At 41.7% G+C, this 27,689-nt stretch overlaps 1 protein-coding gene across 2 annotated transcripts in view; it reads right to left on the bottom strand.

Moving 5' to 3' along the window:
* Window positions 1–26,960, bottom strand: part of Tdrd12 (tudor domain containing 12) — a 74,232-nt gene extending 47,272 nt beyond the window's left edge. For both annotated transcript variants that reach the window (XM_075957882.1, XM_075957889.1), the window contains exons 1-4: window positions 26,937–26,960; window positions 18,907–19,065; window positions 15,143–15,279; window positions 7,453–7,572 (exon numbers count right to left, since the gene is read on the bottom strand). In XM_075957882.1, coding sequence (XP_075813997.1) covers window positions 7,453–7,572; window positions 15,143–15,279; window positions 18,907–19,065; window positions 26,937–26,960 — 440 coding nt within the window. The remainder of the gene's footprint in view (window positions 1–7,452; window positions 7,573–15,142; window positions 15,280–18,906; window positions 19,066–26,936) is intronic.
* Between the last annotated feature and the right edge of the window lie 729 nt (window positions 26,961–27,689).

The raw sequence follows: 27,689 nt of genomic DNA, 5'->3' as shown, positions 1-27,689 counted from the left end.
GTTTTCATCTCCACCAGCTTGCTCAGTCTACATCTTTAGTATACTTCACAAAGAATGCTGGAGAAAAAGATATAGGCACTGCAAAAGACGAACAAAGGGGGGCTTAGAAAGAACAAAAAAAGCTCATTCCTGTTAGGTCCAGAGGAAACTCCAATTTCCCAAACTCCAAAAGGCAGTCCTAATATCCAAAAATGGGCTCAACCCGGACTGTAGGAGGATTTCTGGTGGTTAGATAAAAGCTAGCATTCCTTAGGAACTTGTGATGCTGGTTACCCCCTACCCAAAGGAGTCATTTCCCTCCCTTCTGGCAACTTGTGGTGCTATTAGCATATCAGAGCTCTGCTGGCCCCAAGGCTCCCTCACTAACAAGTACCTGTCACACATTTCAGAGTTCACCATCCAGCCAGGTGGGGGCGCACGCCTTTAATCCCAGCACTGGGGAAGCAGATGTAGGTGGATCTCTGTGAGTTCGAGACCAGCCTGGGCTACAACAGCTAGTTCCAGGATAGCTAGGGCTGTTACACAGAGAAACCCTGTCTTGAAAAACAAAAAAACCAAAATCCAAACAAAAAAACTAAAGTTCACCATCCTAGCCCTTCTCACCTCTCCCCCACCCTAAACTCCCTCCAGCGTGCGCTCTCTCTCTCTCTCTCTCTCTCTCTCTCTCTCTCTCTCTCTCTCACACACACACACACACACACACACACACACCACCCCTTAACTATGCCACTACCACCTTTCCCACTCCTACTTCTCACTGGTTTTCTCTATTTTCTATTCCCTGCTCTTCTCTCCTCTCTTACAGAGAAGCCCCAGTCTTGAGGAGGAGTGACCAGTCAGCCTAGGAAAACTGATGAAATCTGTTCTGTGCTGTGGTCTCTTAGTGGCACACCTTATCCTCAACCTGCCAAGATGCCCCCTTCATGGATCCTAACCTAAGGTATGTGTGGAAGGTCAGGTCAAGGTCAGCTATCTTTCCTTGACCACTCTCCATCTTTTTTGGAAATTATCTCCACAAAACAGAAAACAAAACTGTGCACGCACACACACACACCACAAACACTACACTAGCTGGGTGGTGATGGTGCATATCTTTAATCCCAGCACTCAGGAGGCAGAGGCAGGTGGATCTCTGAGTTTGAGGCCAGCCTGGTTCCAGGACAGTCAGAATTGTTACAGAGAAAACCCTGTCTTGAAAAAAACAACAACAAAATAATAATAGGAATAGGCCAGGCAGTGGTGGTACACACCTTTAAGCCCAGCACTTGGAAGGCAGAGACAGTAGGATGATCTCTTGTGAGTCCAAAGCCAGTCTACAGAGTGAATTCCAAGACAGCCAGGACTATACAGGCAAACCCTGACTTGCAAAATAAATAAATAGAATAGAATAGAATAGAATAGAATAGAATAGAATAGAATAGAATAGAGGAAGGAGAAGAAACCTATGACATAGGCCCAGAAAATACTTTCAACACAAAATAAAATTTCCCCAACCTAAAGGAGATGTGTACAAGAAGCATATGGACTGGACCAGAAAATGAAGTCCCCTTGATACATAATAATCAAAACACTAAATGTACACAGCGAAGAAAGAATATTAAAAGCTGCAGGGGAAAAAGACCAAGCAACATATAAATGTAGAACTCTTGGAATTATACTCAATTTCTCAATGGAAACTCTAAAAGCAAGAATGGTCTGGACAGATGTGCTACAGACTCTAAGAGACCACAGATGCCAAGCAAAACTTCTATATCCAGCAAACTTTCATTCACAATAAATGGAGAAAGTAAGATATTCCAAAAGCACATCACAATTCTTAACAATTTACAGAACATTTCACCCAAACACAAAAGAATATACCTTCTTCTAAGTACCTCATGGTTTCTCCAAAACTGACCACATAGTTGGACACAAAGTCAGTCTCAGCAGATACAAAACTGAAATAATACCTCACATCCTACACAAATTAAATCTGGACATCAACAACAGAAATAGAAAGCTTGCAAACTCATAGAAAACAAACAACTAACTACTGGATTAAAAATGGGTCAAGAAAGAAATGAAGTGCTTCCTAGAATTGAAAAACTCAAACTTATGGAACACAATGAAGGCGGTTCTAAGAGGCAAGGTGTAGTGAGGATTCACCCCACTCATGACCTTGGGCTATCTGGCCAACAGAGGCAGAGCTTCTTGCCTTTAAAAAAAGGGGGGGGGGCAACTCTTGCTCACTCCTGTGGTGGTTGTAGATTCACCCCAAAGCAGAAGGGAAGATCTCAGCGGCTCTCTACACTGTTCTTTGTGTTTCCTAATAATTCTTTGATATCTGTGCTGAGCCCAAGAGTATTATACAATAAATGTACAGCTAAAAGATCTATTAGACAAAACCACAGAAACATGATCTTGTGGAGAACCTGCTTTGCAGAGCTGGGGGAACACCTGTCTTTTGGATGTCACTGTCAACTCTGTAGAAGTCTTGTGAGGTCATGACGTTTCTCCCTTCTATAGTATACCAGCAGTGTATAAACCTGACTTTTCCTGGATACCTTCCCCACACCATGAAGCCTTGTGGAAGCATCCACTCAAACCTTTGTTCTCATAACAAATCTGCATAAAACATGTCCCCCACAACTATCTTTACTGACAGGACTTACTGACAATACAGGAGCTCCAAGCAGGAGGCACTGAGCAGAGAGACAGCATGTTTGCTCCTACTGATAAACAGGTCTGGGTGGCCCTGAATTCTCTAGTAGCAGCCTCAGGAAGGTGTATCTACCAGCCTTTGCTCTAACCTAACAAGCTATTAATACTCTGTATTTTGCCCTGTTTGCTGCATCTTGGGCTCCATATTGGGAGAGCGTGGTTGAGATGTGCAGCTTGGGCATGGTGAGTTATGCGCAGCTATCAAACAAGGAAGACTGCCAGGCCATGAATGCAGTGACCTATGATGATGTGCATGTGAACTTCACTTCAGGAGTGGGCTTTGCTGGACCCTTCGCAGAAGAATCTCTACAACAATGAGATGCTGCAGACCATCAGGAACCTCACTGCCATTGACTACAATTGGGAAGGTCATGATATTGAAGAGTATTCTCAAAGTTCTAGAAGATGTGGAAGTCCTCTTTAGAGGCATGAGAGAATTCACATGGAAGAGAAGCCCTGTAAAAATATCCAAGATGATGAACCCACTGGATATCACAGTCGACTGCGAATATATGGAAGCGCACACACTGGAGAGGAAACTTATGAATATAGTTGGTATGGTGAAGATTTTACACAATCCTGTCATCAAAGGTAAAGAACACACACTGGAAAGAAACCCTATGAATGTAATCAGTGTGGTAAAGCCTTTTAATATTAGCATCTTCTCCAAATAAATAAAACACATATGGGAGAGAAAAATTATCAATGCAATCAATGTGATAAAGCCTTTATATATCACAGTAGTCCTTTAAGTCATAAAAGAACACATAGCAGAGAGAAACCCTGTGAATGAAATCAGTGTAGTAATGCCTTTCACAGTAGTCTTCAAAAATATAAAGGAACACAGAGGAAAGAAACCCTATGAATGTAACTAATATTGAAAACCCTTTGCATGTATCAGAAGTCTTCAAATTCATGAGAAAATATACTGTACAGACACCTTATAGTCAGTGTGGTAATTTTTTTATTTTATGGTAGTTTTTCTACAAGAATAAGCTTTTAGTGCACAATTGGTTACAGCCTTTTCATATTACAGTAGTCTTTGAGGAAGTGCAAAACACTGAAAAGATTCTAACTATAAAGAATTTGGCAACATCTTCAGTGAACATACATTATTAAGTTACACGAGTATTGATTATGGAGAAGAAATGCTGCCAATATCAGCAATTTGTCCGTAGATTATAGTGTCCTTTACTTTGTTTGCACCTGCAAACTCATATGAAGGAAGGCCCTACAAATTTAAATGATGATGGAACCCTGTGAGATTTCACACTGCTCTTCAATTACATTAAATATCTAATCCAGCTGTAAAAGTTTATGGATGTGAATTTGTGTCAGTTATGTTGTTGTGATATAGCATGTTTTAATGACGTTAATGTGAAAAGACTTAATACTAGAGAATCTGAGAAACAGTAAATACCTCATACGCATATTCAAAGCATGATTTTCTTCGGTTGATATGTAATAAAATAGAATAATCAGCAATCAACTCTATATCTCATAACATAGCTTGATGTGCTATAGATATGTATATATTATTTACTGTTCTATTTTCTTGTTCCTGTCTCCATGACTTTTCCATTTGTCACTTCATCTTGAAGTACTGCCTTCTAAACATATTATACGTTGATTCCAGATAATAGAGCAGCAATGAGTTTTATTTTTAAAAAATTCTTTTGTATGTATCTGTAAGGTGATTCTGGGTTTGTAGGTCATAGCAGATATGTGGAGACTAGAAGACAACTTTTTGGAATCTTCTTTTGGCCATCTTCATATGGTGACCATGGAGAGGTTCCAATGTGCACACCACAGACATTTCACACTGAGCCATCTCACTGATGCTCAAACAAGATGAGTTGAATATTACATCAGTAAAATATTATCTTTTCAAATTGTAAATGTATTGCTTAAGAATGAAGGAAAAGGGGACAATTTGAGTAATAAATCCTGTTATGATTTGTTGGCAAAAAAAAAATACTCTGTATTTACCCTTCACCTTGGTTTCAGTTAACATAAGACCATAGCCCAGGAAATTAACTGTTTATACCTTTACCCCTAGAGACACAGGAAAGGGGCCTGAGTCGCAGAAACCAGCCTCAGAGAGAAAAATTCTCACGTGGGTACTGGCAGGCACCCTGCTGGAATCAAAACAGGTTGCTATGGCTACCCTACTGGATTATCAGCCACCAGGGAAGAAAAGAGAAATGCTCACAAAGTATGGCAGTGCTGCTGCATTTTTCTACAATTAATCATAAACTTTAGCTACAATTAAGTGCAGGAAAACTTAGAAATCTCTAGTGGTTTAAAATCCCATCCTTAATTAATCCTCCCGATATCTTGCGTGGAGCTTTACAGCCATGCCTGCCCCTCTGAGATGTAAGAGGCCTCCTTCACCTGCTTTTGGGACTCTGAAATGCATGCTTGATATTACTGTTACCATGTATGGAATTGCTAACTTGCCTGTATATCTACAAACTGAAAGCCTTGTAAGAATGGCCTTTTCTTTCTTCTTCCCCCAAGAAATAAAGAAACATGCAGGAGGAACGTGCTTGAGTCAGCCAGCTTGTTCTACACGGCAGATTCCTCTCCCTGGCCGAGACATCCTGCTCTGGACACTGACAGGTTTAATGAGCTTAACCCCAAAGTCAACCTCGATAGTCTTTTATTCGGGCTCTCATGGATTTACATACTTCTGCCTACAATTGGCATCAACATTTGGGACAACCCAATAGTCTACAGCCCGCCCACTTGGCCCACCACCCACTTCAGGTGTGGTGCTTTGAAATTTCTGTTCCAGAGCTAAGGAAGAAATAATTGGAAATAGGAATCATCACATATATATCACACATCAGATCCCATATATGTATGTGTTTATGTGTATATGTGTGTGTGTGTATCACATTAGATCCCATACGGTTCTGCCAGGGCCTCTAATAAAGGTAATGATGAAATTAATCAGTTATTAATAGGAAGTGTTCTGCAGTCCCCAAAATTTCATTAAAAACACCATGTCAATAACAAAGGTTAAAAAAATGATTTTTTTCATCACTTGGCAACAAGCCAAGAAAATTGTAAACCATGTCCTACTTGTTCCTTCTATAACCAATGTGAACAACATCAAGCAGTTTAATAATACCTGCAAAAGGTGAATGCATGCCATATGAGACTATCACTTCCTTAAATCTCCTTAAATCTAACATTTCCACAGGATTCCAGTGAAGGATTAAACAGCCTTGGGTCATTCTCATACCTTTGGTCCCAGCACTTGGGAGGCACACAACTTTAATCCCAGCACTAGAGAAGTGGAGACAGGCTCCCCTGCATTCAGTCTAAGGATTCCTAGGAAAGGGATCGCCCATTTGGGTCTGAGGATTCAGTAGGGGTAAAAACTAGGGGCTGGCTACTCTGCTTCTCTGATCTTTCAGCATTTACCCCCTAATATCTGACTCAGGGTTTTTATTATTAAGACCAAATAGAATTCTCGCTACAATCTGGATAGGAGGGGATGAGGGGAAGAACTGAGAAACTCTAATTGGGATGTATTATGTGAGAAAGAAAATATCTATTTTCAGTAAAAGTGGGAAAAAATACCATTCAAGGAGGCTCGGTCATTTTCAAAGCAGTTTGGTTTAATTTGGTAATAAGGTCTCATTATAGATTTCTCATAATAAAAAAAATGATAAAAATAGAAAATACTCATTTTCACTACTGCAGTTACCAGAACTTACAGTGAATTCTCTTATGTTTTGTATTGTTTCTGCTTGTTTTTAAGATCAAATCTTACAGTATCACCAAGTCAACAAGGAGTCCTCTTGCATCAGCCTTGAGAATGTGGATTATAGGAATATGCCACCACACCTGGCTTATTATATTTCCTTTAATTATCACAGCACCCTAATTTCCCTGTTTTTAATTTTAGAAAAAATTCATAGAGATAAAGCAACTTATAACTCATCTTGTTGGCAAATGAAGCTAAGTGGTATCCAAATACACTCAAAATAAAAGACAGAGGAAGGTGACTGGAGAGCCGCCACATACAAAAACTGCACTACAACAGCTACTTTTACTCATCCCCGAAACAACCAAAGTGCTCTGTAAAATTGCTGTCAATTTGTTTAAATATAAAATAAAGAAACTGCTCTCATCCTTATACTTAAACACCCTGAAATCAGCACGGGTTCGTTCTTTCATGATGTTTCATTGCCTTCTCATCTCATTTCCCATGCTGTATACTCGGAAGGAAAGTGTAAAAAATTCAAGTTTCAATTATTTTTTGTGGCAGGCTATTGTCTTTTATTTCTAAGATACCCAAGACATCAGATCCTATCCCCTTATTCAATAAGCCTGTCTTATGTCAGATCGTTTTAGTTAAGATTTAATCTGGAGGCAAACAGTGACTTCACAATGCCACACACCATACATTACAGAGCTATTGGCTCAAACCTGCATGCAGGTGGAATCAATTTGTTTGGTTTTTTTTGTTGTTGTTGTTGTTTTTTAAAGATAGGGTTTTTCTGTGTAGCTTTGGGGTCTGTCCTAGAACCAGACTGGCCTCAAACTCAGAGATCCGCCTGCCTCTGCTTCCTGAGTGTTGGGATTAAAGGCGTGCGCCACCACTGTCCAGCTATGGAATTAATTTTTAGTTAACTAGACTTTACCTTCTCTGATTGTGTTCTTCATAACAAATGGTGGACACACACAGGACTAAAGGGGTGTCAACATTTTAAACGGTCAAAAAGAAGCTGTACTTACATAATCTCAGCGCTGTCCTCACAGAAGTCAATGTGCAATGTCACAGGCTTGGTACAATAAAGTCTGAACTTTTTTGCTCTATAAGGAAGCTGCATAAAGGATTCTACTGCGACTCGGATGCTTAAAAGTAAAATACAAATAATTCTATTATAAGTAAAAAAAATCACATAATTCATTTAGTGCATACTTACATAATATACTTTATATAGGAAACAATTCTTCCTTTTTCTTATATAGTTACAACAACCCTTAGAGACACCTGACCAAAGGGCCTTAAGCTGTTCCCTAAGGAGCAGGAGTTTTTAATATGTCGAAATAGTATGCATAAATAATCTGTTATTAAAATTCCATGGTACAGGAGTTTAGGCAAAAAAAAAAATGTCCAGTGAGGCTACAACTGGTGAGAAATACTGAACAACAACTGAACCTGGGAAGAACTTCACATAAAATTTTATTTTTATTCTTTTATACAGGTCTCACATAGTTCATACAGGCCTGCTTCCATATCCAAGTGCTAGGATTACAGGCACGTGTCACCATCACCATGCCTGGCTATTTCAGATTTTAAAATACCAATTAAGACTGGAGGTAATGAAGCAAATGGACTTAACAGACATCTATAGAACATTCCACCCAAATAGGAAAGAATATACCTTCTTCTCTGCAGCCCATGGAACCTTGTCGAAAATTGACCACATACTCGGAAACAAAGGAAACCTCCACAGATACAAAAAAATATCAGTGTCCACCTGTGTCTTATCAGATCACCACGGATTAAAGTTAGAATTCAACAATAATCCTACCTCCAGAAAACCGACAAACTCATGGAAACTGAACAGTCAACTACTGAACCACACCTGGGTCAAGGAAGAAATCAAGAAAGAAATTAAAGTCTTCCTTGAATTTAATGAAAATGAAGGGACAACATACTCAAACCTATGGGACACGATGAAAGCAGTGCTAAGAGGAAAGTTCATAGCACTAAGTGCCCACTTAAAGAAAACAGAGAAAGCTCACATTGGAGACTTAACAGCATACCTAAAAGCTCTAGAAAAAAAAGAAGCAGACTCACCTAGGAGGAGTAGAAGACTGGAAATAATCAAACTGAGGGTGGAAATCAACAAAACAGAAACACAGAAAACAGTCCAAAGAATCAATGAAACAAAAAGTTGGTTCTTGGAGAAAATCAACAAGATCGGCAAACCCCTATCCAAACAAATTAAATGACAGAGAGAGAACACGCAAATAAATGATATCAGAAATGAAAAGGGGGACATAACCACAGACACAGAGGAAATTCAGAGACTCATTAGATCTTACTACAAAAGCCTGTATGCCACAAAACTAGAAAATGCAAAAGAAATGGACATTTTTTTAGGTAAGTGCCACATACCAAAGCTAAACCAAAACCAGGTGAACGATCTAAATAGACCTGTTAGTCACGAAGAAGTAGAAACCGTTATCAAAAATCTACCTTCCAAAAAAAGCCCAGGACCAGATGGTTTCAATGCAGAATTCTACCAGAACTTCCAAGAAGAGCTAATACCTATACTCCTTAATGTATTTCACAATATAGAAACAGAAGAGTCATTGCCAAATTCCTTTTATGAAGCTACAGTTACCCTGATACCAAAACCACACAAAGACCCAACCAAGAAAGAAAATTACAGGCCTATCTCACTCATGAATATCGACGCAAAAATTCTCAATAAAATACTGGCAAACCGAATCCAAGAACACATTAGAAAAATTATCCATTATGATCAAGTAGGCTTCATCCCAGAGATGCAGGGCTGGTTCAACATACGCAAATCTATCAATGTAATCCACCATATAAATAAACTGAAAGAAAAAAACCATATGATCATTTCATTAGATGCTGAAAAAGCATTTGACAAAATTCAACACCCCTTTATGATAAAAGTCTTGGAGAGATTAGGGACACAAGGGTCATACCTAAATATAATAAAAGCTATTTACAGCAAGCCAACAGCTAACATTAAATTAAATGGAGAAAAACTCAAAGCAATCCCACTAAAATCAGGAACACGACAAGGATGTCCACTCTCTCCATACCTCTTCAATATAGTGCTTGAAGTTCTAGCAATAGCAATAAGACAACATAAAGGGATCAAGGGGATTCATATTGGAAAAGAAGAAGTTAAGCTCTCGTTATTTGCAGATGATATGATAGTATACATAAGCGACCCCAAAAACTCAACCAAAGAACTTCTACAGCTGATAAACACCTTTAGTAATGTGGCAGGATACAAGATCAACTCCAAAAAATCAGTTGCCTTCCTATACACTAAGGATAAGGAAACAGAGAGCAAAATTAGAGAAGCATCACCTTTCACGATAGCCACAAATAGCATAAAATATCTTGGGGTAACTCTGACCAAGGATGTGAAAGATCTATTTGACAAGAACTTTAAGTCTTTGAAGAAAGAAACTGAAGAGGAAACCAGAAAATGGAAAGATCTTCCTTGCTCCTGGATTGGGAGGATCAACATAGTAAAAATGGCAATTCTACCAAAAGCAATCTATAGATTCAATGCAATCCCCATCAAAATCCCATCAAAATTCTTCACAGATCTGGAGAAGACAATAATCAACTTTATATGGAAAAACAAAAAACCCAGGATAGCCAAAACAATCTTATACAACAAAGGAGCGTCTGGAGGCATTACCATCCCTGACTTCTACTACAGAGCTACAGTATTGAAAACAGCTTGGTATTGGCATAAAAACAGAGAAGTCGACCAATGGAATCGAATAGAAGACCCTGACATTAACCCACAAACCTATGAACACCTGATTTTCGATAAAGGAGCTAAAAGTATACAATGGAAAAAAGAGAGCATCTTCAACAAATTGTGCTGGCAAAACTGGATGTCAACCTGTAGAAGAATGAAAATAGATCCATATCTATCACCATGCACAAAACTCAAGTCCAAATGGATTAAAGACCTCAATATCAGTATGAACACAGTAAACCTGATAGAAGAGAAAGTGGGAAGTACTCTAAAACACATGGGCACAGGAGACCACTTCTTACGTATAACCCCAGCAGCACAGACATTAAGGACCTCATTGAATAAATGGGACCTCCTGAGATTGAGAAGCTTCTGTAAAGCAAAGGACACTGTCACTAAGACACAAAGGCAACCCACCAACTGGGAGAAGATCTTCACCAACCCCGCAACTGACAAAGGTCTGATCTCCAAAATATATAAAGAACTCAGGAAACTAGACCGTAAAAGGCTAATCAACCCAATTATAAAATGGGGCATTGAGCTGAACAGAGAATTCTCAACAGAAGAAATTCAAATGGCCAAAAGACACTTAAGGTCATGCTCAACTTCCTTAGCGATCAGGGAAATGCAAATCAAGACAACTTTAAGATACCATCTTACACCTGTCAGAATGGCTAAAATCAAAAATACCAATGATAGCCTTTGTTGGAGAGGTTGTGGAGAAAGGGGTACACTCATCCATTGCTGGTGGGAATGCAAACTTGTGCAACCACTTTGGAAGGCAGTATGGCGGTTTCTCAGGAAATTCGGGATCAACTTACCCCTGGACCCAGCAATACCACTCTTGGGAATATACCCAAGAGAGGCCTTATCATACAACAAAAGTATATGCTCTACAATGTTCATAGCAGCATTGTTTCTGATAGCCAGAACCTGGAAACAACCTAGATGCCCTTCAATGGAAGAATGGATGAAGAAAGTATGGAATATATACATATTAGAGTACTACTCAGCAATAAAAAACAAGGACTTCATGAATTTTGCATACAAATGGATGGAAATAGAAAACACTATCCTGAGTGAGGTAAGCCAGACCCAAAAAGAGGAACATGGGATGTACTCACTCATATTTGGTTTCTAGCCATAAACCAAGGACATTGAGCTTATAATTAGTGATCCTAGAGAAGCTAAATAAGGAGAACCCAAAGAAAAACATATAGGCATCCTCCTGAATATTAACCTTCAGCAAGCGATGAAAGGAGACAGAGACAGAGACCTAAATTGGAGCACAGGACTGAAAACTCAAGGTCCAAATCAGGAGCAGAAAGAGAGAGAGCACGAGCATGGAACTCAGGATCACGAGGGGTGCACCCACACATTGAGACAATGGGGATGTTCTATTGGGAACTCACCAAGGCCAGCTGGCCTGGGTCTGGAAAAGCCTGGGATAAAACCGGACTCTCTGAACATAGCGGACAATGAGGACTACTGAGAACTCAAGAACAATGGCAATGGGTTTCTGATCCTACTGCACGCACTGGCTTTGTGGGAGCCTGGCAGTTTGGATGCTCAACCTACTAGACCTGGATGGAGGTGGGGGTTCCTTGGACTTCCCACAGGACAGGGAACCCTGATTGCTTTTCGGGCTGGGGGGGAGACTTAATTGGGGGAGAGGGAGGGAAATGGGAGGCGGTGGCGGGGAAGAGACAGAAATCTTTAATAAATAAATAAATTAAAAAAAAAAACAGAGAAGTCGACCAATGGAATCGAATAGAAGACCCCGACATTAACCCACAAACCTATGAACACCTGATTTTCGATAAAGGAGCTAAAAGTATACAATGGAAAAAAGAGAGCATCTTCAACAAATTGTGCTGGCAAAACTGGATGTCAACCTGTAGAAGAATAAAAATAGATCCATATTTATCACCATGCACAAAACTCAAGTCCAAATGGATTAAAGACCTCAATATCAGTATGAACACAGTAAACCTGATAGAAGAGAAAGTGAGAAGTACTCTACAACACATGGGCACGGGGGACCACTTCTTACGTATAACCCCAGCAGCACAGACATTAAGGACCTCATTGAATAAATGGGACCTCCTGAGATTGAGAAGCTTCTGTAAAGCAAAGGACACTGTCGCTAAGACACAAAGGCAACCCACTAACTGGGAGAAGATCTTCACCAACCCCGCAACTGACAAAGGTCTGATCTCCAAAATATATAAAGATCTCAAGAAACTAGACCGTAAAAGGCTAATCAACCCAATTATAAAATGGGGCATTGAGCTGAACAGAGAATTCTCAACAGAAGAAGTTCAAATGGCCAAAAGACACTTAAGGTCATGCTCAACTTCCTTAGCGATCAGGGAAATGCAAATCAAGACAACTTTAAGATACCATCTTACACCTGTCAGAATGGCTAAAATCAAAAACACCAATGATAGCCTTTGTTGGAGAGGTTGTGGAGAAAGGGGTACACTCATCCATTGCTGGTGGGAATGCAAACTTGTGCAACCACTTTGGAAAGCAGTATGGCGGTTTCTCAGGAAATTAGGGATCAACTTACCCCTGGACCCAGCAATACCACTCTTGGGAATATACCCAAGAGAGGCCTTATCATACAACAAAAGTATATGCTCTACGATGTTCATAGCAGCATTGTTTGTGATAGCCAGAACCTGGAAACAACCTAGATGCCCTTCAATGGAAGAATGGATGAAGAAAGTATGGAATATATACATATTAGAGTACTACTCAGCAATAAAAAACAAGGACTTCTTGAATTTTGCATGCAAATGGATGGAAATAGAAAACATTATCCTGAGTGAGGTAAGCCAGACCCAAAAAGAGGAACATGGGATGTACTCACTCATATTTGGTTTCTAGCCATAAACCAAGGACATTGAGCCTATAATTAGTGATCCTAGAGAAGCTAAATAAGGAGAACCCAAAGAAAAACATATAGGCATCCTCCTGAATACTAACCTTCAGCAAGCGATGAAAGGAGATAGAGACAGAGACCCACATTGGAGCACAGGACTGAAATCTCAAGGTCCAAATCAGGAGCAGAAAGAGAGAGAGCACGAGCATGGAACTCAGGATCACGAGGGGTGCACCCACACACTGAGACAATGGGGATGTTCTACTGGGAACTCACCAAGACCAGCTGGCCTGGGTCTGGAAAAGCCTGGGATAAAACCGGACTCTCTGAATATAGCGGACAATGAGGACTACTGAGAACTCAATAACAATGGCAATGGGTTTCTGATCCTACTGCACGCACTGGCTTTGTGGGAGCCTAGGCAGTTTGGATGCTCAACTTACTAGACCTGGATGGAGGTGGGGGTTCCTTGGACTTCCCACAGGACAGGGAACCCTGATTGCTCTTCGGGCTGAGGAGGGGGGGACTTGGTTGGGGGAGGGGGAGGGAAATGGGAGGCGGTGGCGGGGAAGAGACAGAAATCTTTAATAAATAAATAAATTTTTAAATAAATAAAAAAATAAAAATCAGACAAACTAAAACCAAAAAAAAAAAAAGAAAAGAAAAAAAATACCAATTAAGGCAGGTGGGGTACCTCAGAGGGCCAACACACCTGCCGCCAAGCCTGAGACACCCACATGGTCTCAGAAGAGAAGGAGAGCACTGACTCCTGGGAGCAATCCTCTAGCCTCCCTGTGTGTACTGTGGCTTAACTATCAACCCAACACACACACCATCTCAGAATCACACAAAAGTTTCTGCAAACAGACACTGATGCCACTAGAGCTGGAGGACTGGGATTTGATAGTTGTAAGTTCAATATCTTTACTCCATTTTTCTTCAGACAAACTACCAGTCACATCACCCTAGGACATTTCAAATATTAACTGACTCTCTTTCTGCCCCACCATCCATTCCCTTCACAGACACACACAGGCTTGTTATCTAGGGAGATGAGAAAATGGTGGCTTTACTGAATGACATGGCTCCTTCATCACGTAATTCTCTTGTCCTAAATAAAAACCAAACAAAACCATCGAAGTTGTAAAGCTGCTTTCTTCCTGTGCTCTGTAAACCCTCATGTCCCATTTGTCGCATGCCACTGATGTAACTCTAGCCTCCTTTGTTAAGCGCCTTATTCATGGGAAGAGGGCCCTTATATTTACTTAACTGACCACCTTGACTCTGGGATGGAAACTGGAAAGGTTGGCACAAATACAAAGACTGGCCTATTAGTTTCAGTAAACTATAACAATCGGTCCCAGACTTGGAGCAGCCTGCCCAGTAGATCTTTGGCTCCTGTGTCGTACCCTAAGAGATGGTCATGCCCTCCCTGTGTTATGCAGGCTAACCGCAAATGTATGCATGCATACTCTGCCCTGTGTACCCTTACACTGGTCTACATCCTTCTCTTCTATGAGATAAAAAGTTTTTACCTCTTGGCAGCTTCATTCTTGAGTCATCTCTCTCCCTCTAAGAGCTCCTGTGTCCACGAGCAAGCTAAGGGAACAGACTAGATAGGAGTTGGCAGAGGCACCAAGAGATGCAGAGACAAAGGTTTGCCTTATGCTTTCAGAACAGAAGCCTCCTAAGAGCCCCATTCTGACCACCTGTGCTTCCAAGTCTCTCCTTCCTTTAAAAACTGACACTGACTTTGATGGAGAGATAGCTTAGCAGTTAAGAGCATATGCTGCTATGGCAGAGGTCCTGAATTTGGTTCTGTCACGCACATTAGGCGGCTCACAACTGCCCGGAACTCCAGCTCCAAGGATTCAATGGTCTTCTGGTGCACACACACAGACATACACAACACACATGTACTCATAATTGAAACACATCTTTAAAATTCTTTAAATAAGAATTCAATGTATTTTCTTTGCTGACATTTTCCTTTAAGACTGCTATATGTCTCCTTAAGGTAGATGAGGCAAGATTAACACATATGTACTTTTTGGATTTTACTGGAATGCACTTGGCAAAATCCACAAGGAAACACTCTGCCAGGTAATGGTCTGCGGAAGAGACGATTGACTTAATCACAGCCCTGCACCAGCACTTCAGCTCCTGACAGTATACCACACACACCTGCAAAACAAAAGCAAATCTCAGTCACAAATGAGACATCAAAAAGTCCCTCAGAGCATTACAGGAGAGAGCTGCAGGGTCTCCATCTGTCAACAAAGAATTCAGGAAATGTTTTCTTACTACAGTACTTACTTTTCATAAGTTTCTGTGGCTCACTGTTAACTGTGGTCCGATAATGAAAGTTCCAGAAGTAAACAATTCATAATTTTAATTATCCTCTGCACCAAGTACCATAAGGAAATTTTATATCATCTTGCGCCATTGAGCCTAGAACATGAAGAGCTCACTTGCCCAGAACATACTATGTAAACAGTACCGGTTTCTCTCTTTTTTGGGGTAGGGGGGTTGAGACAGGGCTTCTCTGTAGTTTTGGAGCCTATCTTGGAACTCCCTCTGTAGACCATGCTGGCCTCTAACTCACAGATCTGCCTGCCTCTGCTTCCCGAGTGCTGGGATCAAAGGTGTGTGCCACAGTACTGGCCTCTTAATCACTTAGAAGTCATCCTGTCATAGGACTGAAGCACTTGGTTCAAACACCCTTCACATCACCTAAAAATAGCCCTAGAGTGGGTTTTTATTATAGTATATTGTCATGATGTTAGCTTATTATTGTTGCCAAAAATTCCTAGACCTAACTTGTAAGTTAAACTCTGCAGTAACTCAGCTCTCCACTGGGGTCTTAGCAGGGTAGCTCATTGACCAGGCTGTCTGTACAACATGCAAGTTGAAATGCATTGTTCTTTCTTCTTCAGTCAGAGAACAAAGCCTACAAATGGCTCTCGGAAACTTCAACCCCAGGTTCCTTTTCCTCGTGGCCTCACACACTGTAATGTCTGGTTTTTGTCTGACATAAATAGTCCCTAGATCTACGACCATATGAACTTTGCCTTCTGGTGTTTGTTTGGTCAACGTACATTGCCTACCATATACTGAGTCTTCAAAAACTACTTTCTGAATGCCTGCAGCTGCTCTTAAAGGAATCACTGTGATAAAGTGACAGCCCCTATCATCCTTAATGGACCACAGGTCCCCACCAGGCCACAGGCTACTTGACTGGCAGCCCACAGCCAGACAAACCATGTGCTAACTACAGGCTTTCACAAAGCCACTCTGCAAACTGAAGTTTGAAAACAGTACAGCCATTCCACAAGAACTTCATACAGTTCAAACATCAGTGGCTGGAGAGAAATTCTGACAAAGAATGAAGGGCACTTCTATTGAATGTCAAAATCAAAGGCACAGTTAACTCCCACAGCCAGGGGATTTTTTTTTAAGATTTATTTATTAATTATGTATACAGGGTTCTTCCTGCATGTATGCCTTCAGGCCAGAAGAGGGCACAAGATCTCATTACTGATGGTTGTGAGCCACCATGTGGTTGCTGGGGACTGAACTCAGGACCTCTGGAAGAGCAGTCAGTGCTCTTAGCCTCTGAGCCATCTCTCCAGCCCACCAGGGGATTTTGAAACTATTATTCTACAGCAATCTACCAAGAATAACACTGACCACAAATAATGAGCAGGTTGTAGCTCAGTAATATATCTATATGCAGAAACCCAGCTTCAATCCCTGCTATCCAAAACACACACCTTTATGGTGGTGACAACCTCCCTATAAAAACATGCCTTCTTCATGCCTCTTCTAGAGAAACACATGAGGCAGCCTGGAGTTGGGCTCCTATTCCTATTTCATGTATGTGAAATGCCCAGGATCCTGTAAAATTACCATGGTCTTGAGCCATACACAAGCTGTACTCTTGTCTGCTGCCTGCCGCCCTATCTTCTGTCAGCCCACATGCAGAGACGCAGCTTTAACAGAAGCACGTCCCTTCTGGGGGAAGCAGAACCGAAGCCCCTGGATCAAGGGACATCTAATAGACACATTTGCTTTTTAAAAAAGAAGGGAAAGCACTAAGAAGCCACAGAGATCAAAATGGTACTGTAAAGTACAAAGGAGCTGGGGGTGAAGTTCAGAGGCATGCATGGAGCTCTGGGTTCATCCCCAGCACAAAAATAAAGTTAAGTAAATACAGAGAAGACTCAGGTAGCAAAGGGGATGGTAACTGGCACCAATCGTCAAGATGAAAATTTTTAAGAATAAGAATCATTCTTAAGGGGGTCCTGCATTCAACTCCCAACAACCTCATGGTGACTCACAACCATCTATAATGGGATCTGGTGCCCTTTACTGGCATAAAGTTGTACTTGCAGATACAGCACTTATACACTTTTTTAAAAATCATTAAGTGTTTACACTACAAATTGCTTATTTTCTCTTTTGTTGTTGTTGAGGCAGGGTCTCTCTAGCCCTGGCTCTCTGCCCTTGAACTCAGAGAGCCTCTGCCTCCCTGCTCCCCCAAGTGCTAACTATTTCATATTAGTTAATAAACAAGGAAAAGTTCTACTTTTGGCTTTATGAAGCCTAACTCCGAATGCAGAGGGAATGAGAAAACTCTTATGTCAAAACGCGAATGAAAGAGCTGGCGTAGGCAGTGATGGCCGCTACTGGTGAGAGCTGGGCAAGTGAAATTCTGATGGCAGCGCCATGGGAGAGACCAGGCTGACACAATATCCGTCCACGGCATTTTAACACCTCCCAAATTAACACAACAGGAAGTGCAAAATATAAATGCTATTGAGAGAAAGAGATCAAATCTATCCAAAACATTTAACTACGCTATTGGCCCGCACCAAACATAAAGGACAAAAGGGGAAGTTAAATACAAATGCACATGCGCGCAAACACATCTTAAGACCAACTGATCTGAAGCTAGTATTTAGTGTTACATGAAAAATAAGACATCATGTTACTAATGATAAGGGGGGGCACAAATGTTTTCTAGTTTTTTCTCAAAACAATCTTATAAATATTTTCCTATCATGTATTATAAAAGTCCACTTTCCCTAAAAAGGCCCGACGAGAGGGCCAGACTGTGTACAATGAAGTTTATGTTGTATGAACACAGAGGGGCCACAACATGGAAGAAGTAGAATGAAGAAACTCAAGTTGCCCAAAGTCTAGGTAACAAAAAAATAAAGAAAAGAGAAAAAGAAACACCAACACTAACTAAAATCCCATATCCTGTATGCTGAGTATGTGTATGTGCTATATATGTGGGTCTAGAACACGCTGGTGTCCAGTCCTAGGAAGACAGCCAATGCTGTCTCAGACCACGTGCTTCTAAAGTCAGTCGGGGAGACAGCTCTGCTAGTCAAGTCCCTGCTGCCAAGGCCAATGGAGTTTGATCCTGGGAGCTCACACAGCAGGACAGCCTGGCCTAACCATCCTCTTCCAGACTAGGTTCTACCTTGCACAAAACAAACTAGTACCAATTGATGATACGAGGTGCTAAGTAGTTAACCAGCTAGGTACAGAACACTATGCATTTTTTTTTTTTTTGGTTTTTCGAGTCAGGGTTTCTCTGTGGTTTTGGAGCCTGTCCTGGAACTAGCTCTTGTAGACCAGGCTGGTCTCGAACTCACAGAGATCCGCCTGCCTCTGCCTCCCGAGTGCTGGGATTAAAGGCGTGTGCCACCACCGCCCAGCAACACTGCACATTTTGAATGCTGTTTTAAACACTGAGATCAAGGCACATGTAGGTCTTGGCAACAGTAAGAAAGCACATACCTGCCCTTCTTCCAGCATTAACGGCTTTATTTCTATGTCTTGACACATGCTGCTATAGAAGTCATTCATGGCACTGTTCAGTTTTTGATAGTCGACTTCTTGTTCTAAAAATTGATGACATCCTTTTATAATTACCCAAAAGCAACCTGGATCTTCAATCTGTAATGTTTTAAGAAGACAAAATAATGTATGATTTAGAAGTAGAGCCATGTGATACAAACCCTTAAATTACAGTAACTGTGTCTAACCTTAAGTGGTCTAACAAATTCTGGACAAGCACCTTTGTCTTAAATGGTTAGTCTGAAGCTGGTGTGATGGCACATCTATGTAAGTTTGATGCCAGCCTCGTCTCTGGAGTAAGTTTCAGAACAACCAGAGCCATATAATGAGAGTTTGTCTTAAAATATATAAACAAAACCCAAAAACCCAAAAAAGGTCAGATTGAAGATAAAATCCCCAAACACAAACAAGCACAGGCAAGCAATTCTTTTTTTTTTTTTTTTTTTTTTTTTGATTTTTCGAGACAGGGTTTCTCTGTAGCTTTTGGTTCCTGTCCTGGAACTAGCTCTTGTAGACCAGGCTGGCCTCGAACTCACAGAGATCCGCCGGCCTCTGCCTCCCGAGTGCTGGGATTAAAGGCGTGCGCCACCACCGCCCGGCTCAGGCAAGCAATTCTTAATTATGTATACAATTAAAAAACCAAATAGGATATTGAGCATGGGAACACACATGTATAATAGTAGGATTTAGGAGACTGAGGTAGGAGGATCATAAGTTTGAAACCAATCTAGACTATGAATCTAACACCTTTTTCAAACTCTACCCCCCAAAAAAGCAAACAGATGCCCTTATTCTAATATTTCAAAAATATACATGATATACATAAGCAAGCTATTGATAATATTTATAACCTCTTTTTAAGAAAGGAAAAACCTGCTGGGAGGTGGTGGTAGCACACCTTTAACCCCAGCATTCAGGAGGCAGAGGCAGACAGATCAGTGAGTTTGAGACCAGCCTAGTCTACAGAATGAGTTCTAGGACAGCCAGGGCTATGTAGACATCCTATCTCAAAAAACTTGCAACAACAATCAAAAATATAAAAATAAAAACAACAACAAAAAAGACCATAAGTGTGGGGAGCCAAGGAAGCTGAGTGAGTGTGTAAGAAGCAGAGAAAGTCCTATGTGACTGTGTATGGCTGACATGGGCACAGGCATGCCAAGGACACCAATGCCTCAGAGTCATGAGAATCAGCAAAGCCTTCCTCCGGCTGGACTGTGGATGGTGGCAGTGCGTATAAAAACTAGCAACTACAGCTTCTCCTCCTTCATGACTGCAACTCAAGATGGCTCTGATACAAAGACTCCTTTGAGACTAGCTAACCCCTCATGGACCTGCTGCACTTAATGAACTCACTGCATACTTGGCGATGCTCCTTCAGAGTGCACACAACCCACCATATATCCCAGTCTTTACATTCATGTGTCTTTATCTATCCTTTCCTCATTCCCTTGTCACCGCAGTAATGCTAAGTCCAAAGTCACATAAGATGCACTGCATGCGAACATTTATTATTTATTCAACAGGAAAATAGGGGCTGGAGATGTAGCCCAGTTGGTAACACACTTGCCTAGCATGCATGTCATTTTTGTTTCATCTCCAGCATGTCATAAAATGGGATGTGTTGGCATACACCTGTAATCCCAGCACTCGGGAGAATCAGGGGTTAAACATCCTCTGTACCTACAACACAGTGAGCTCAAGGGCTAGTCTGAGCTATGATTCCGTATCTCGAAAGTGGGCTAGAGGGAGAGTGGAGAGGGACGAGGAATGCTCAGTGGGAGCAAGCACCTAACTAACATGGGCAAGGCCCTGGACCCCAGTCTTAACATGACGCCCCACCCCACTCAAGAAAAGCTGGAGAAGGATAATATAAATCAAACAAATATAAATTATTACCTGGGGAAAGGAAGAGTAGAGTAGAAGATTAAAGTCAGAGCTCTCTAAATATGCCTTGTTATATATTATTATTTTTAAAAACGAGGCCAGTGAGATGGCTCTGCCATAAAGGTGCCTGCTGTCAAGGTTGAAGACCTGAGTTGTTTGATCCCTGGAACTCAAAAAGTAAAAGAAAACTTCCACAAGTTGTTAAGTTGTCCTTTGACCTCCATATGCCTGCTGTGGCACACATATGCACAAAATAAATTAAAATGGAATTAAAAGACCTACAAGAGGCTGGAGAGAAAGCAGCAGCTGAGACCACTTGCTCCTCTTCCTCTTGGGGTTCATTCCCAGACCCCAAGCCAGGAAGTTCAAAACCACCTGTAACTCCAGTTACAGGCAATCTGATGCCATCTTCCAGCTTCCAAGGACACGGTATACACCCAGATACATATTGTCTTAGTGTTCTATTGCTGTGAAGAGACACCATGAGCATAGCCAACTCTTGAAAAGGCAAACATTTAATTTGGCTGGCTTACAGTTCAGTGGTTTAGACCACTATCATCAGGGCCAGGGCAGGAAGATGATAGCACACAGGCAGACACAGTGTTAGAGAAGGAGCTGAGAGTTCTACATCTTGAGCCACAGGAAGCAGGAAGAGAGAGCCACTGGACCTGGCTTGGGTTTTTGAAAACTTCAAAGTCCATCCCCAGTGACACACTTCCTCCGATACCTCCTAATCTTTTAAAATAATGCCTAGTGACAAAGCATTCAAATCTATGAGCCTATGGAAGCCATCCTTATTCAAACAACCATTCATACAAACGAAAATTAAAAACCGCACAAAGTATCATTTTTAGAGATAAGCTAGAAACTGGAAAAAGTTATAATTTACATTAAAAACACTGATTAAAACCACCACTGATTTTTCAAATGCATGTCCCACCTTTGTCTACTGAGAGGGGCTAGAAGCAACAAGACACCACAACTCTGAATCTTTACACACCAGAGAGCATAGATATGTTTTAGTTGTTTCTACTCTTCTGAACATTTTATTTTTTGATTTTCCAAGACAGGATTTCTCTGTGGCCTTGGCATCTGTCCTGGAACTCACTTAGTAGACCAGGCTGGCCTCGAACTCAGATCCGCCTGTCTCTGCCTCCCAAGTGCTAGGATTAAAAGTGTGCACCGCCACCAGCACTGAGTGCTAGGATTAAAAGTGTGCACCGCCACCAGCACTAAGCTAATCTTTTTCCTTTTTTATTGTGTTTATTGAGCTATACATTTTTTTCCACTCTTACCCTTCCTTCCCTCTCCCCTTCTACCTTCTCCCATGACCCCCAAGCTCCCAATTTACTCAGAGATCTTATCTTTTTTACCTTCCTATGTAGATCTATGTATGTCTCTCTCAGGGTCCTCTTTGTTGTCTAGTTTCTCTGGGATTGTGCACTATAGGCTGATTTTTCTTTGCTTTAAGTCTAAAAGCCACTTATGTGTAAATACATATGATATTTGTCTTTCTTGGTCTGGTTTACCTCACTCAATATGTTTTTCTAGATTCATCCACTTGCCTGCAAATTCCAAGACGTCATTTTTTTTACTGCTGTGTAGTATTCCATTGTGTAAATGTACCACATTTTCTTTATGCATTCTTCAGTAAAGGGGCATCTAGGTTGTTTCCAGGTTCTGGCTATGACAAACAAAGCTGCTATGAACATAGTTGAGCACATGTCCTTGTGGTCCTTGTGATACAATTGAGTATTCTTTGGATATATACCCAAGAGCAGTATTGCTGGGGATTGAGGGAGGTTGTTTCCTAATTTCCTGAGAAATCACCATACTCATTTCCAATGCAGCTGTACAAGTTTGCATTCCCACCAGCAATGGAGGAGTGTTCCCTTTACCCCTCATCCTCTCCAGCATAAGCTGTCATCAGTGTTTTTTATCTTGGCCCTTCTGACAGGTGTAAGATGGAATCTCAGAGCTGTTTTGGTTTGCATTTCTTTGATGGCTAAGGATGTTGAGCATTTCCTTATGTGTCTTTCAGCCCTTTGAGATTCGTCTTTTGAGACTTTTCTGTTTAGGTCTATACCCCATTCTTTTTATTGGATTATTTGTTCTTTTGCTATCAAGTTCCTTGAGTTCTTTGTATATTTTGGAGATCAGTCCTATGTACGAAGTGGGGTTGTTGAAGGATTTATTTTAAGACTAGATTTCACTATGCATCCTGGCTGGCCTGGAGCTGGCCATGTGAAATAGGCTGGCCCTTAACTCACAAAGATCTACCTGCCTCTATATCCACCTGAGTGCTGGGATTAAAGGTGTATACCACCATAGTGGGCTGTTTGAGGTTTTTATAAAACTGGGGGTGAATACAGCAGTCATTTTGATTTTGGTATTTGCAGATTAGTCTATAGTTATATAATTAGTAGTAAAACTGTCACCTTCATGTTTAATATAATAAGGAAGGGACAAAACAAAATCCAGTAAAGCCAGGTATTAGGTATATGAAGAATAAAACTATAACACATGGCCAAGAAAAAGTTACTAGACAGCGACCCCAGGGCTGGGGTGCAGCTCAGTGGCAGGCACTTTCCTAACCCTTCAGGGTCCAGAGCTCTGTTCTTAGAAAGGAACAGAGGGAGGACACCCCGCCACCTAGATATTTAATGGCAAGGACTTAAAAAGTAGCTTACAAGTCTGCTCAAGAACTTAAGGACCAGACAATAGCTAGTGTCTAAAGAAGCTTAGTTATGAAATGGGACTTGTTGTGTTTTGGTTTTTGAGACAGGATCTCACTTAGCCCAAGCTAGCCTCAAACTAGCTACAGCAGAGTGATCTCCATCTCCTAAGTGCTAGGCTTACAAAGAGTGTGCCAGGGCATCCAGCTGTATTTACCAATGGTATCTATATTAAAGGGCAGGAAGTAAAATACAGGAAATAAAAATTTAATAGTGGTGTACATACTATTTCATTCAACATTGGCTGGAGTCTGCTAGATAATACTGTAAGACAAGACTACCAAAAAACTAAATAAACTTGCCAGTTTCTATAAAGTATGACTGTCTACATAGAAAATCCTAATGATTCTATAAAAAAACTATATTACAACTACTATGGAAAAATAAAACAATGATGAAAGAGACAGACACAAAAACACAGGGAGAGCCAGAACACGTCTTTAGTCCCAGCACTCCAAGGAGGGAAGACATCTCCTTAACTTGAAGGCCAGCCTGCTCTACAGAGTGAGTTCTTGGCAAGCCAGGGGTACAGAGTGAGATCCTTTCCTTAAAAAATCAGGGCTGCGGTGCACGCCTTTAATCCCAGCACTCGGGAGGCAGAGGCAGGAGGATCTCTGTGAGTTTGAGACCAGCCTGGTCTACAAGAGCTAGTTCCAGGACAGGCTCCAAAGTTACAGAGAAGTCCTGACTCGGGAAACAAAACAAAACAAAACAGGACTAGAGAGATGGCTCAGTGTTTAAGAGCATTGGTTGCTCTTCCAGAGGATTGGGGTCCAATTCCCAGTACCCTTATGGCAATCCTACAACTGTCTGTAACTCCAGTTCCAGGGAATCAGACACCCTCATAGACAACATACATGCAGGCAAAACACCAAAGTACATAAAATAAAAATAATTTAAAAAATCATGAGAACACATCCACACTTGTCAATTGGAAGATTTAACATTGATATAAATTAATTAAAATGTTAATATTGACTAGAGATTCAATTCTTATTATGAAATCGTAATGGCTTCTTATTTCTTTATTTTACAAAATTTTAAGGGATTCTAAGTAGCCAACAAACCTCCAAAAACAACGAAGCTAAAGTGCTGGGGGCATAGCTCAACTGGCAGAATGCTTGCCTGCCTGCGTATGAAGTTCTAGGTTCAATCCCAGCACCATGTAAGACGGACCGTGGTAGTGCATGCCTGTAGTCGCAGCACGCATGGGGTGGTGGGCAGGATTAGGTTACTGAAGGGGGTAGAAGCCAGTCCCAGCTGGAGGCATTGTATCAAAGCCAAACTAGCTAGAAGGACTCACACCTGGTTCAAAGTTTACTACAAAACTACAATAATCAAAACAGTGTGGTGCTGTTACAATTATAGACATACAGACCAGAAGGATAAAAAGCCCAGGATGAACTCCTGTACAATGTGGTCCAATAATAGTTGACGAAAGGTACCCAAATTTCTATGGGGAAATGACACTCTTTCCAAAAATGTTATTGGGAAACTGAATATTTCATGCCAAAGAATGAAATTATTAGCACCATATAAAAAAATTAGTTCAAGGGACAGGCAGGAAGGTTCAGTAGATATAGGCACTTGCTGGGGAAGCTGGCACCTGAGTTCAGTCTCTGAAACCCATGTAAACATGAAAGAAGAGAATTAGCTCTACAAGTTTGTCACATACACCATGCCATGTGCCTCCTCATAATAAACATGAATGCACACACACAATAAAAAATGTAAAAAAGAAAGAAAACTCAAAATGTTTTCAAAGGCCTAATTATGAGATGTATGACTATAAACTCTTAGATGGAAACAATACAAAAGCTTCACGTTATATTTGGCCCCTTGGATATGAAACAGCAACTAAAGGAAATAACTGATCAAAATTGTATTTTCTGCCTCCAGGAAGTCCATCAATAAATAGTTCTTATGTCTTAGTTTCCTTTCTGTGGCTGTGATAAATGGTCCTGACCTAAAACAATGTAGGGGAGGAAAGGGCTTCTTCTGCAGTTCATTATGCAGGAAGTAAAGACAGGGCAGGAACTCAGAAGGAGCTGGATCATCACATCCAGTCAAGAGCAGAGTGAAAACATGTGACTGGGTCCTTGCTTGCTTCTGCTCAGCTAACTTTCTTGATCATACAAACCAGGATGCCAGGTCCAGCGAATGCAGAGGCCCACAGTGGGCTGGGGCTTCCCGCATCAATCAAAACAATCCTACTCACATGTCCATAGGCCAACCTGACCTCGGTAACTCCTCACTGAGACACTCTCCCCAGATGATTCTAGGCTGTGTCAATTATAAGTAAACAGCACACCATGAAATGGGAGAAAAAAACTGTAAATCACTTAGCAGGAAAGGAATTGACCTTCAGAGTGGAAAGAGGGCTTCTAAGACTCAACAATCATACCATAAGCTTGAACCACTAAAAAAAAAAGAAAAAAAAAAGACTGAGAACCTGAAACGCCCTTTTTCTACTGAACCCAGTAAGGCGGCCGATTCATCCCTTGAAAAGATGCCTGAGGGGCTGCAGAGATGGCTACGTGGTTAAAAGTGTAGTTGGTTGGTTGCTCTTGCAGAGAACCCAAATTCAATTTTCAGCAGTTCCCAGCACCCACATCGGGTGACTCATGGCTGCCTGGAACTCCAGCTCTGAAGGTGCCTGCACTCAATGTGTACACATCCAGACACATAGTAAAAAATAGATTTTTAAAGATGACTGGGGGTGGTAGTGCACGACTTTGATCCGAGCACTGGAGGGGCAAACACAGGTGGATCTCAGTTCAAGGCCATCTTGGTCTATGTAGGGAGCACCCAGCAAACCAGGGCTACAGATTAAGACCCTAAAACAAATTAATAAAAATAAGCAAGGCCGGTAAGATGATCCAATAAAAGGCACCTTTGACTACCCGAGTTCAACCCTTGGGTCACTTGTCCTTTGACCTTTAAATGTGAACCATGGCATATGTACACCCACAGATGTTAGAATATGTGAATATACCTTGGTTACACGGTCAAAGTTTACATGGTAAATTCCGTTGTAACAGAGCAGACCACCAGTGAATATTTAATTTGGGGAAGGCAGTGTCTATGTGATAGGTTCTCAGTATGTAGCCCAGGCTGGCCTGGAACTTCCTGTGATTTTCCTGCGTGCCCAACCAGTTCCTATCCTGGATAGTTTAAAGCTATTAGCATTTGCCGCCACAGCGGCAACCTACATTACCAGGGGCGTGCAACTACGTCACTTGCTTATCTGAAAGTGAGCCTCGGGCACCTGGGCTGAGGGGGGAGGGGAGGTACGATGTCAGCCACACGTGGAGAAGTGCCTCGAGGAAGGTGGCGGGTGCTCCTCACCTTTAGCACCAGGACCTCCAGCATCCCGCCGACGCCTCTTCGTCCTTCTCTTGCAGAGTCGCTTACACCAACCACACAGGCTGGCAAGGCGGTTCTTTGGGTTCTTTGAGGGGAACAGGTCACCAAGGACAACAAGCACACTTTCAACGTGGCCTGGGGCCCTCTGCACCAGAGACCTCGCAAAACCCACGCACGCACCTTTAACGGCCCGTGCTGCTCACCCTGCGCCTGCGCACAGGCCTCGAGAGGGCTAGAAAGCACCTGCGCGCCAACGGCCTGGATGACGGCCTGTCTACCTACAGCGCCGCCCTGAGGAGGGGCGGTGAACTGCAAGGTCCCTCTGCTCCAGTGAAACCTGCAGTCTTTCTTGGCCCCTCCCCTGCTCCCAGGAAGGGAGTGGCTGCAAGCTAGACAGTCTTTAGCAGTACCGCCTGCCAGGAAGGCCTGGGCTCCACTCCACTTGGGACAGCTTCTATCCTCCATCACAGCGCTTCTGTTGGATCTCTCCTATGTCAATGCCTGATTTGGGCTTGCAGCCAGGGCGGGCTTTTCTAATCAGTCACTCTGGTCTTGTGGCTTCCTGGCACCCTTTCCACCTGACCACATTCCGGAAGAGGCCCCACCACCTGAGCCGGGTTCTGCCCACACCTGTATTTCACTGCTGTGGTAACACGGGGCTTCTTTAAACTCCCAATTTCTCATCTCATTTTAGAATGGGTAGATACAGCGTTTTTTGAGTTCAATGTGATCGAT

The sequence above is a fragment of the Microtus pennsylvanicus genome, chromosome 1 (assembly GCF_037038515.1).
Source record: "Microtus pennsylvanicus isolate mMicPen1 chromosome 1, mMicPen1.hap1, whole genome shotgun sequence".
Taxonomy (NCBI): Eukaryota; Metazoa; Chordata; class Mammalia; order Rodentia; family Cricetidae; genus Microtus; species Microtus pennsylvanicus.
Note: the sequence above shows the minus strand (reverse complement) of the source record. Positions and strands in the feature narration are given on the sequence as shown.